The sequence below is a fragment of the Parus major genome, chromosome 3 (assembly GCF_001522545.3).
Source record: "Parus major isolate Abel chromosome 3, Parus_major1.1, whole genome shotgun sequence".
Taxonomy (NCBI): domain Eukaryota; kingdom Metazoa; phylum Chordata; class Aves; order Passeriformes; family Paridae; genus Parus; species Parus major.
Genome location: NC_031770.1, coordinates 62,649,020 through 62,661,676, shown reverse-complemented (window position 1 = coordinate 62,661,676; position 12,657 = coordinate 62,649,020). Strand labels below are relative to the sequence as shown.

The following is a 12,657-nucleotide window of genomic DNA, read 5'->3' as shown; positions in this document are numbered from 1 at the left end:
GTGAGAGATCTCAAATCACATCATTAAATTCAGATTGAACAGAGCTGGGGCACAATGACTGGGCATTATTAGACTGGTCCTTCCAAAAGTTTCTCCTTAAGCTAGGACATGGGAAATCTGGTCCCAGCGCAGGAACTCATACTAAATCCAGCAAACCAGAAAGAAATCTCTTCAGCCTCCGAAAGAAAGACAATTTTGCTACCTAAGCTTTACTCACTGCTTAGACCTTGCTCATTGCAGACGGCTCCATCCTGCTGCCAAGCACCTGCTGATGACCCGGCTATCACTGGAATGTTTCCATGAGCCCCGCTATTTGTCTGAGAACCCATCCTATACTTTGCTCTGGTGCATTCCCCATACATACCCTCTGATCGGATCAGTGACCTCAGTGCCTTTTCAGTCATTCAGCCTGCGTGCTCCGGCTTTGTCACCTTGGGAAAGGAGCCCAATGCAGTACCGAAGAGCTGCCCTCCCCACAAGAAGGAGGAGGTACACGTTGCAGGCTTTCCCATGAGTATCTTTTGTGTAAGCTTGATTTTCACACGTGCATTTGCATCGGGCAGGTCCAGTCCTACAGACAAAGGTTAAATGCTTTTTTCAGTGGAAACTTTTCCCCAAAAGAGACTGCAGCATCAAACTTTCCTGCAGGAAAAAAATACATCTTTCCTCACCGGAATAGTCTGTGCACAGAAGCAAGATATTTTTGCCCTTTGCAATAACGCAATTAAAGACATGCCGCCTCCAATACGAGGCCACAAAGGAGGGCTGCTTTATTTTATTCCCAGATTTTTAAGCTCACAGTGCTTCATGTTAGGAAATTCAGCCACGAGAGGAGGATTGCTCGGAAAACCACCGCTTGGTGAGCAACATCTCGCTGCTGTCACGACCCCGAGACCGGACGCGGGATGCTCCGTGGGGGCTCACGCGTGGCCCCAGTGACCTCGCAGCCCCGCCCCGGGTCACCACCCTCTTCCTCCGCGCTCCCGCGCCGCCGGGAGCCCCGCGGGCCGCGCTGCCTCCGCGGCCGGGGGCGCGGCGGGCGCGCTCCCGAGCGTGAGCGGCTGCGGGCCCGAGCGGGTGCGCGCGCAAGGCGGGGCCGCGCAGCAGGCAGCCCCGCGCCGGCTGGTGCCGTCTGCGAGCCGGGGCGGGGAGCGGAGGAGGGCGCGGGAGGGGGACACGGGCATCCTCCAGGCCGAGGCTCCCTTTGGCTTTCCGGGCTCCGCGCCGGCGAGCGGGAGGCGCTTCGGCAGCAGTACCGGCGAAGTACCTGCGGATCGGCTTTCCTCCTCCTCCTCCTCGCTGGCTTTTTTTAGTTTGGTGGTAGTGGTGCTTTTTTTTTATTTTTTTTTTTTTTCTTCTTAACCCTCCCTCAAATCCAGGGAGACGCTTCTGAAGCGGGGCGAGCGCTGATCTTACGTAAATGGTGCTGCTCCGGGGAGGGCATCTCCCCTGCCAGCCCCGGGCCAGGGGAGCATCCCAGGGCGCCGCTCGCCCTGCCTAGCGACCGGGCTCCTCGCTGCCGCCCTGCCCGAGATCCGCACCGGCAGCGGCACCGGCGGGGGCGGGCGGTGAGCGGCAGCCCGCAGCCCCGCTCCCGGCGGGTTTCGGCGCCTCCGCGGAGCGGCTGCGGGGATGATGCGGCGCGTTGGTCCCCGCGGCGGGGAGGGCGCTATGTCAGAGAGATAACGCGCCTCCGCCAGCAGCCCGGGGGCAGTGTCGGTGCCAGCTCCCCCCGGGACCCGGCTGCCTGGGAGCCGCTCGCATCTCGGCGGACGGACTGGCCGCGGCGGCGGCGCCGGGGAGCGGCGGGGCGAGGCCCGGCGGGGCGGGGGAGCGGCGGCCGGCCGTGCCGGAGCACCCCCCCTCCGGGGGGCAAGCGGCCGGGAGGCTGAGGAGCGCAGGCAGCAGAGCCGGGGAGGAGGAGGAGGGCAGAGCCATGACTCATTTGCAGGCAGGTCTCTCCCCGGAGACTCTGGAGAAAGCCCGGCTGGAGCTGAACGAGAACCCCGACACCTTGCACCAGGACATCCAGGAGGTGCGGGACATGGTCATCACCCGGCCGGACATCGGCTTCCTCCGCACCGACGATGCCTTCATCTTGCGGTTTCTGCGGGCCAGGAAGTTTCAGCACTTCGAGGCGTTTCGTCTCCTGGCCCAGTACTTTGAATATCGCCAGCAGAACCTGGACATGTTTAAGAGCTTCAAGGCCACAGACCCGGGTATCAAACAAGCGCTGAAGGATGGTTTCCCCGGCGGGCTGGCCAACCTGGACCACTACGGCAGGAAGATCCTCGTCCTTTTTGCTGCCAACTGGGACCAGAGCAGGTAAAAGCAGATCTACTCGCCCACTTCAGCCCCTTCTTTCCCCGGGCAATGCGTGGAAAAGCCGTGCCAGAGCAGAGGGAGAGAGGGTGGGCAGCAGGGACACACCCGGCGCTGCCCACAGGGGGCTGGGCAGCAGCCTGTAAGGCAGAGGGAGAGAATAAAGAAGAAATATGTTTTGTGGCTTAGGGCCCTTTCAGCCAGCTCATCCTTAGGGGTGTGAATTTTAGGAGGCAAGTAGACACCGCTGGTGTGTTCTCAGCTGTCTGCTAGGAGGTTTACACCCTTCTGCCTCCCCTCAGCCGAGGTGAGCTGGCACGTAGATGATGTGATTATCCCCCAGACAAAGGCTGGTTGCACTCTCGGCTGGTCTTTCTGCTTCAGCACACACAGAACTGCTCAGGTGCCGTGGGAGGAAGTGGGAGACACTGTGAGTAGAGCAGGAGTATCCATCATGACTTTTGAGCTGAAAAGTTTGCCTGTGCAGGAAAGCTGAGACTCGGAATCCTTTCCCTCAGCTGAAGAAAGCTCTTCCTGAGCCACCTGGAAATGCCAGGATGGAAGTTTCTGTAACCACTTATTTATCCACCCATGCTGCTCCAAATGTCAATTCTCTGCATAATAAGATCCAAGTACACAAAGCTTTGATAGCATATTGAAGACTAGTCTCTAGAACAATTAGATTTTTTTTTTTTGGGGGGTCTACTGTAGCCTGAAGATGATTTAGTAGGGTGAACCAAGAGCTGTCTCCCATCAAGGCCCTTTTTAGCAATTGGCTTGATACTATGTGACACTATTTATTTATTCTTAATACATTGTTGGGGTGTCACGCTCAGTTTCTCCTGCAGTCTAAAATTACATCCACAAAAATAGCTTGATTTCAGTACATTTAAACTCTCTAAAACCTGCTTCTGTGGGATACTGCATTGTTTTCTGCAGCTCCCAACCTGAGTGCAGGTTTAGGATCTGAAGCGCTTTTTAGTGAGAAATTTAGAATGTTGTAAATTGCCATCCTTATTGCAGACAACGCAGTGCTGAGCGCTCAGTGCAGATATCCTCAGCTCAGCTACTTTGAAACTTTGAGGGGGGGGACTCAAACAACTGTCAGTGTGGATAGAAAGGACAAAATCTGGGGGAGATGCATGTTTAAGTTTGCCCTTTGGCAAACTTGGTGTTTGTTTTGCTGTCCTCTTGCGGACTGTGTGGATTGCTATGGCAGGGAGCATTCCCACGGCCCCGCCTCGTGTTACAGCTACGGACAGGTCTCTGTCCACAGGGATGCTGGCCCACCTTGGCTTTCCTCTCCTCCAGACACGGCAGACACAGCCACATTGTCTATGGGAGAAGTTTCCTCTCCCTTGCTAACCCATGAATCAAGTCTAGAGACTAGGAGAAAGCTGTCTGGCACAGGTCAAAACTGCCCACAGCCAGGGTAATGACTGGAAAGGGTGGCTGAATATATGCAGAGCTGGGGCCGGTGTCCTTTTTCTGCTTTGGTTTTCTAGCAGATGGAGCATAAAAGCCTAGTGAAGAGCAGTGGTGATGAGGCTAAGGACTCACTGAGTGTGTTTCCTTTCCCAGATAAGGACCTTCCTTGTTTCCCACATAAGGATCAGGTCAACTTTTAATTTTAAAAATGACTCCACAAACTCTTAGAAATCCCCTAAGCAAAGAAATGGATATTTAGGAGTTTTATTAAGTTGTATGTCTATGATGATGATGTTCTCTTGTTAAAGGTAGCATGACCTATTATGTATGGGATAATGGTATGACAATACTATTGTTTCTTATTAATGAGAAAATCCTAAAGCTTTGTGTGACACTTGTCATAGCACTTGACTTGATCCTAGTCAAAAGAATACCAAGAATTCAAGTGTAGAGATAAAGTAGCATTTAAAATAGTAATTTCCATGTAGAAAGAATTGGTTTATTTTCTTCTTGACGTTGGATATGCGGATATTTAAAGTACACGAGCTCAGCTGACACAGCAATAAATTTTTTGTGTCTTTTTTTTTTATGAACTCCTATTGGTATAAATAATATTATTTATGCTGTGACAGCAAAGTGGCTGGGGTACACTGGAGTAGTTAATGGATGTGTTTGCAGTTGGGTGCATACTGCTTTTGAGCACTGCACGCCTCTCCTCCAGAGCGAGCGGTTTGTTTTCACACAAACCGCTCAGACAAAGCAGAGAGAGCTGAAGCCCAGCTGCGGGGAGTGGCTTGCTCCAAGGCACATGACAAGTCAGTGACACATCTGGGAATGGAGCTAGGTCACTTTCTTTTCTAATTAATTTAGTGCCTTCCATTATCTGATGCTCAGTGGCTGAACTGGGGAGCATTGTGGAACTTACGCCTGGCTGCAATGCAATATGCCTCAAGCTTATGCCTTAACCAACTTGAGATTTTGGAGTACATAATTCAGTGTTCCTCTTACGGCAACAATAGGAGGATTACTTATTGAAGCCTGTCATTTTAGGCCCTCTTTGTGTGCTATATAAAGTTAATAGAGCACAGCAAGCCTCCACATTTATCATATATATGCAACTTACTATGGCCAGGATGTAATAATTATAAATAAAAAGTTCCAATTTGTTATATAAATGAATAGCAGACATACTAGAGATGATTTATATAGCACTGTCAGCCTATGATTTACATAGTTCCAATTAGAAAGAAAAGTGTGGGAGGCAAAAAAATTCCTGTGGTAAAACAAGCCTGTGTACTAGATGTTAAATCATTAAATTAAAGCAGGGCCTGAACACTGTACCAGGTGTCCTGCCATCTGAACAACCCAATCAGACATGTATTTAAAACAAACAAACAAGAAGAAGGAAAGGTGAAAGATAACACACTCAGTAGCCCAGCAGTTTTTCAGTGGGACCCAGGCTAACTCTCCACCCTGCCTGTACTATGGGGAGAATGAAAGTCAGTGGCATTGCTGCCAGGAAGCTGGATAGCACTCAGGGAGGGATCAGCCTTCTCTATTAGGTTCCAGATTGTTGACTCTTAACTACATTTGGCTTGTAGGTGTCTTATGTGCATTTGAAGACTCCCTTTTTCTTAATGTGTCCAGCTGGTGAAGTTTTTTTCAGTTAACAGCACAATTAACTTCAGCTCTCAGCTGCAAGGGATCTGTTGAAATGCATAGTCTTCTGTATGCTTCCTGGCACCTGGACACACATTCCCCAGGAATATCAGTCCATTTTGATGCTGTGCATTTGAAACCTTTCTGGTATTAATTATCTCAGGTTTTTCCCTAGAAACTGCATTAGAAAAGTGCACTGGTACCTTGTTCTGTCGGTGTCACAGTGACCCAGTCAGCTCACACTATCCTCAGTGAATATAGAAGTCCCCTGCACTCATGTACTGCTGGTTCTGCTGCTGCATCCGACAGTTTACAGCAGGCCAAAGACGGAGTACACAGGTTTGCTTTCAAAACTCGGCTTTCATGTGCACAAGTGCTACAAGTTTTCCCTTCTGTTAAATGAAAATAAACTTCTGTAGCTATGAGGAGGCTGGTCTGCTCCTCAGCTCACAATAAACAACAGGCAAGATGGCAAGGTAGTTTTCTAGCTCTGATGGAGGCAGTATGACAAAATAAATAGCAGTGTTAACAGTAGTAACATATTAACAGTAAAAACAGATTTTTGTTTGGAAGTTACATCTTCCAAATGATAACTATTAACTAGTGTAAACTGTCATTTTTTCTATGGTTACTCCTGCTGACTGATGCTGTTTTATTGTTTCCTAGTTTTCCCTTATCAGCTTATCATCACCTGTATTTAGACTGTAGGGGTTTTGGCTAGGGAGCTTTTTGATCAATGTAAAATTTATATCAGGTAAATCTTCATCTGTGGTTGTTACTGTTTGACACTGGGCAAATATGTGGCATAATGCATGGTATTAAATCTGAATCTAAATCTAAAAGCCAATCTGTTAAAATATTTAAAACTATTTCTGTTTTTTTCCTGTGCATTATTTTGTAACAGTGGTGATGCTTTTTGTTTTTAGAATGAGGTATCCTCAGGGCATGCAGAATAGCCACAAGAGAACTTACAATTCCCCATCTTTTCAGCATTCAAATCTGTACCCAGAGTGACAAACCAAGGAGATATAAAGCATCATTTCGAAGTACTCCTTTGTGTATCTTGAGGACTCTTGTTTTGGTGAAATTCTAAAGATATTGAGCCAGAACAGTAGCTTAGAGATGGGATGATGTCTCAGAGACTTGACCAGCTTTCTCTTTTAAATCACAGTGGCACAAGAATTCATTTGACAGAAGCCTTTTCTTGTCCAAATGGTGAAGAGCTTAAAATACAGTCTGTGTATTCTTTATGTGTTTTGGACCTTCAAGAGACATATGGCTCAAATTCAAGCAAAGGAGACTTACCATTTATCTCTCCTAGTTCATATCCTGAGAGGCAGATTCATGCCATTCAGTTTTAATTTTCAAAATGACTTCAAATTTCCTTCTTTTTGGGAGGAGATGACAAATAGCCATAGAGATAGAAGGGCAACTCTGCTAAATCAGATTATCTGTTATTCAGGGCAAAAGTGAATTGGCTGGAACCAGAATCTGGTTAAACAGATGATATGGTTGATGCCACTCATCATCAAGAGCATAAAGTATTGAAAACAGCTGACACAGCTGCGTTTGACATGAGACATCTGTACCCTGCATTCTCCCTGTCTCTTCTCTTTATGTTGGCCTGGTGGAGATCCCAGTGGATTCATACGAGAGGATGGACAGACCACATAACTTAGACGTAAAGGTGGAAGGTCCTGGTGAAATATTGCCAAGAGTTGATAGCCGTGTCTGCAAGACTGTTTTCCGCAGAAATCCTTGGAAATACATTGAATCTGTTCATGTCCTGCAAAGAAAAATCTCATATAACTTTTCTTTTTTGTAAAGGGGAAATTACCACTATTGAATTACAAGAGAGTGGGATGCTCAGTAAATTGTTTGAGGTCTTCTGTTCTTGACAAATAAAGACCCCAGTGAGGCATTTCCCTTGAAAGCTCTGTCACTGTTGGGGTAGAAATGGCAGCCATCCCAAAGCATTTGAAAGAATCCCTGTCAGTGTGGCTGTTAACTTGTCACACCTTCTCAGGCTCTATTACTTTCAAGTCAACCTGAGTGAAAAATTTCAAGAGATAGCAGAGTGTGTCTTGCACTCCAGTTCCTGCTTCAGTCTGTCTCAAACTGAAAAAGGAACATTAAGAGTGCATTATATACGTGATAACATATTTTCAGCATTTGTTACTCACGCTAATAACTGGACTAAAAAACTTGTCCAAGTTTTCCATTGAATTAAGCATGGTTCTATAAATAGAAGGCATTAAATACATTTAAATTAACTGTGAGTTCTTGATTATCCTAGCAATTAGTAATATCTTGCTAGCTACAATATGTCCCATAAAAGTCTGTTTAAACAAGTGAATGCAACTGGATTTAGCCATAAATAAATTAGGATTTATTTATTCACAGCCTAACTTCAGGCTGCTACACAACATGCACTGCAGCTAACTGGGCCCAGCACACCAAACATATCTGACAGCACTGGGGTAAGTAATTAAAGAACTGATGCCAGGGCAAAATGAGTGGCTTGCTGTTCCCTAAGTACGTGGTTTTACTTAGTACAGATTGATAAGAATAAAACAGTATCATCTTCCCATCAGACTCTACACCATAGTCTCCAAGTTAAAGGCCAATATTTTCTTTTTATTTTTTCTTTTCCTTCAAAGTAGAAAGGCAGTCATAGCTGTCTTGGACCAAATATACTTCACACACACTAGCCTGTTCTGTTTTTCTCACTTTTGACTGGTTATACTTCTGTATCTGTACGGAAAGTAATTTCAGTGTGGAATAAAAGTTTCAGCAACAAAATCCAGAGTAATTTTTCACAACTTCTTTTTACGTAGGATTTTGATTTCCCTAAAATCTAGCTAGGGTGGAGTGTATTTTATGGCTGAGCCTGTGCATCCTAATGCTGGCACTAACCGTGGTAGCAGTGAGATGAAATGTTGGACAACATGGGGCTGGAGTGGATTAAAGATGAATCTTTACCAATAACTCTGTGCTGTGGGAAAGCTTCCATGCAGTTTCTTCAATTGTGTTTTTTTGCTTGGGCTGCTCAGCTGATACTTTCAATACGCAGCGTTTTGCACCACCCAAGATCTCATCTACCACACCAGGTGTACATTTCTGACTTTCCTTAGCATGTGTTCAGAGTAAAAGCTGCTTTAAATACCTGCAAAAGGATTTGTCTGTCTTTCTGGTGCTCTGTACTGTACTTAAGTAAGGTATCAAAACCAAGAGAGGAGATCCAGTACAGAATAAAGAGTAGCTCCTATCTTCAACTAATTGCCCTGAAGGGTATTTGAGGTGGGACACTTGATTGTTAGTGACATGTCCCTGTGCACTCCTGATGTAGCTTTTCAGGCTTTAAGAATATTTCAGATACCTCCCTCTGGCAGAAAGTGTTCTTGCTTGCATTTAGCTGGACCTGTTTTGTGCAGGACTTCTCTCTTATTTTCAGTGAGCAAACATAAATATTATTGTTGTTGTGGACTGTATTTCTTAACACTAGTGGACCTACAAAAGGAGTTATGGAGGTGGTGGTGAACAAGCCATAGATTTGTGGAGACCCAGCCCTGTGACTATTATTTACTCTCTGTGGCAGCTGAAACCCTGTTCCCATTGCTGCCTGACAATTTTCCCATTGACTTAAATGAATTCAACACCTAATGCGGTGTATTTCTGTTTATGTGTATACATCTTGTATATAAGACATAGGTATACATAAAAAAAAACATTTTATGCTCAGTCTTAGGGAGCTGACTGGCCTCATAAACAAAAAATCTTTATGTCTGAGGCACCAGATTTCTAGCAACCTTGTGCCACAAGGAAGCTCTTAATCCAAGGCGTGTCATGTCTCCTTAAACTCCTTAGGGAGGACATTAGAGATGTACATCAGGAACTTGGGACCCTTATTCCAGGACTGAATGTAGGGTTCTGCATTGTGGAGTCCTTCTGGAGAATGAGATCTTTTGAATTGGATAATCTAAATGTCAAGTAGGGTTGAGGCTAATTTAGAATTTGAACATTTTTAATGTGTATTCCTCGTACGAACTGTGGTCAATTGTCCTCAGATCAAGGTATTCCAAACTTCCTGCAAACCTTAGATATCAGAAAGATAAAGCATTAGAAAGAAATTAAATCTCAGAAAAGTTCAAAGGGGAGGAGTGAATATGAAAAAATTGTGTCCCTGTCAATCTAACAAAATTTTAAAAAAAATTCTCCAAAACGAAGAGAAGAATTTAGTTTTTAAAAATTATTTTTAATGCCTCCCCTAGTGTTTTCTGGGGAAAACACACTTTCTCCTGTTCTGATATTAGGAGAGTCCTTTTTTAGTCCCTTTCTTATGCATACATAATTGGAAAGTTCACTGAGTTTTAGTTGGCTAGAAAACCCCCAAAAAGATGGAAAGATGTGAGGAGTCAGATACAATGGATAAATTTCATTTGTGTTATTTCCTTTTGCAGATATTTTCAAAATGCAGTTACGTCCACAACAGAACAGCGTACTCATTGTATTAAAGCAAGTCAAATTCAGTATAATTTAATGTAATTTCTAAGTAGGCATGCATGCTATGTGCTCTTTTGTTTATGCAGAATGGTGAAGAATTTTCCAGGGGCTCACAATTTTGAAATCTTCTGTTTGATAGCATCATGAAAGACATTCAGGAGATTGTAGGACCTATTATTTAATTTCCTTAGAAAAATATAGGAGGAAACTTTGGATCTATGCTTCTGGTATTAGTCTTGGGTTTTGGTATCATTATGATTTTAGAAAAATATTGTTTGTGTAGAAGCTCTTATTCAGACATGTAATTACACATAAAGATACTAAAGCAGGATAATATGGAAAAGTTCAAATTTGGTTGTGATGTGTTACATTCTTGTAGTTTGTTCTGGCTGGCTGATGGTCTATAGGTACATAATCCTGCTCCAGAAGGTGAGCTCAACTAGTTGAGCTTTTGAGGATTTCCCAGCTTTAGGTGCTTCTGAGGACACATTTCCACTCTGACTTAAACTTTTGACGAAGGGAGAATACTCAGAACTTCTCTACCTCTGTGGTTGTTGCTCCTTTCCTGACCAAATCTCCGCTTCCCATTCTCAGGTACACGCTGGTGGATATTTTGCGTGCCATACTTCTTTCTTTGGAAGCCATGATAGAAGACCCCGAGCTGCAAGTGAATGGATTTGTTTTGATTATAGACTGGAGCAACTTCACCTTCAAGCAGGCCTCCAAGCTCACACCAAGCATGCTTAGATTAGCCATAGAGGGCCTTCAGGTAACATTATTGTTTTCTTTCTTTTCCTATTTCTTCTTCGTTTTGCAGTTCATTACAAATCTAGGTCAATAAAAAAGACCGAAACAAAACAAAATTCCAACAGCTTATGAACAGCAAGGCTATTAACACCTTAAGGTGTGGGTGTACAGGCAAGCTACTTGTGACAAAAGTGTGAACTCAGTAAGCTAACTGCAGTATCTCCTGATGTGTAGGCTCCTTCCTTGCTATAAATATGAGGTAACTTTTTGTCTTTATTCCAAAGTGACTGGCTTTCTGTAAATTCAGATGGTAGCTTCTGCAACTGGAAGTTAGAAGTAATCAGCTTATGTTGTAATTATGCACAGGGCTAATGAAATAGGGGTTGCTGATGCCATGCCAGGTTGTTTTTTTGGTTGATTCTTTTGGAGACAGACTCTACATCATTTGTCATGAAAGCGTGGGACCCGGTGATTGGACAATTAGCTGGGACTGTTTATTTACTCAAGGTTCAGCATGTGCTTGGCTCTTTTTCTGGGTCAAGATTAATCTGAGCAGCAGCTTCTGGGACTGAGCATGCAGTGATTTAAATTTTTTTCAGCTCATTCTAAATGCACTTTACGCGGCACAGGCACACTGGTGAAAAGCATACTGCATAACTCACATCTGTTTCCTATGGTATTTTATTCTTGTTAAAATGAGAAACTAAAGTTGTTAGGGTAGTTTTCTGCACAAGCCTGAGTTGCCATGTTAAAAATATCTGTAATTCACTCCTGTGGCAGTGTACTTGCTTTCAGAAGGACATGTATTCCTCTTCTGTGATGTTTCTATCATTTATACATTTTTATTACTCATAAAGCAAAATAACAGCCTTACCTTTGAACTTTTTTCACTGTGATAATGTGATTTTTGAAGAAACTTCTGTAGCAGTAATAAGGAGTTTTGATCTAACTGATGAAATTGGCTCAATACTTGCACAGAGAAGGGTAATGACATGAGACAAAGATCTCAGTTCTCATTCTGTTGTTTCCTTATGCAACAGTGTGATTTCATCATCTTCACAACTACATTAGAAGGCAGCAGTGAGACCTGTGCTCTAGAAGTACTGCATTTCCTTTTCTTCCTTTAAAAGTTGTTTTCTTTTTTATGCTTTTTTCAAATTTAGACATTTGTTTTATGATTTAGAACATGAACAAATGCTTTAGTAGACTTTGTTTTCAAATTCTAGTGTTTCTTCTTGGGCATTATCCAGAGATGGTTATTTTGAGGAGAGCTGCAGTGAATAATTGCATCTGAAAATATGATCAGTTTTGTGACCTACAAAACTTCAGGTGACCTACCAAACTTTGGGTGGGCTCTTTGGCTCCAGAAGAGAGCAGGAAAAGGGCATTTTAATGACTGCCTTTTACTTTGGAGGAAAATGTATAGCGAAAACATAACTGATTAATGTCAAAGTACAAAGTGCTTAATCAGGTTGTATGAAAAAGAACAAGAACAGCTCACACACACTATTTGTTTATAATCTTTGTAAATACTTTATATTTAATCAGAGAAATGAAATTTACTTTGGCTTATAAGATTTAACAGGGCTCAAGATGCTGAACTTTACCATTTGGAGAATTTAAATATTTGTGTTGCTTAGGCGGAAGGGGACAGTGAGAGTGGGATTAGTGACCACTGAATTTGATGTTAGCCAAATCCCTTTGCCTTCTGAATGAAATCTACTGAATTTGCATTATATTTGCTTAGCTTCCATGGTGAGCAGAATACTCAATATGGTATGTACCAAAGACTTTACAAGCCATGGCAGCTTGTGGCTTTTCACAATGGCTTAATGTTTAGGAAATTGCTTTGGAAAGCAAGATAAGTAAATACACAGTTTTCTAGTGTACAGAAGAAGATGAGCTCTGGTATATACTTTGTCTGCATATGTGTTAAACAGGAGTGTGCTAAGAATCATACCCCAAACTTACTTGTATAAATTAGAAAAACTTCCTAGG

The 12,657-nt window shown here is 43.8% G+C and overlaps 1 protein-coding gene across 1 annotated transcript in view; it reads left to right on the top strand.

Annotated features, from left to right (window-relative positions):
* The first annotated feature begins 1,898 nt into the window (after positions 1-1,898).
* Positions 1,899-12,657, top strand: part of CLVS2 (clavesin 2) — a 55,474-nt gene continuing 44,715 nt past the window's right edge. The window contains exons 1-2 of the mRNA XM_015623177.2: positions 1,899-2,325; positions 10,507-10,681. Of these exons, the coding sequence (XP_015478663.1) occupies positions 1,937-2,325; positions 10,507-10,681 (564 nt within the window). The 5' untranslated portion in view covers positions 1,899-1,936. The remainder of the gene's footprint in view (positions 2,326-10,506; positions 10,682-12,657) is intronic.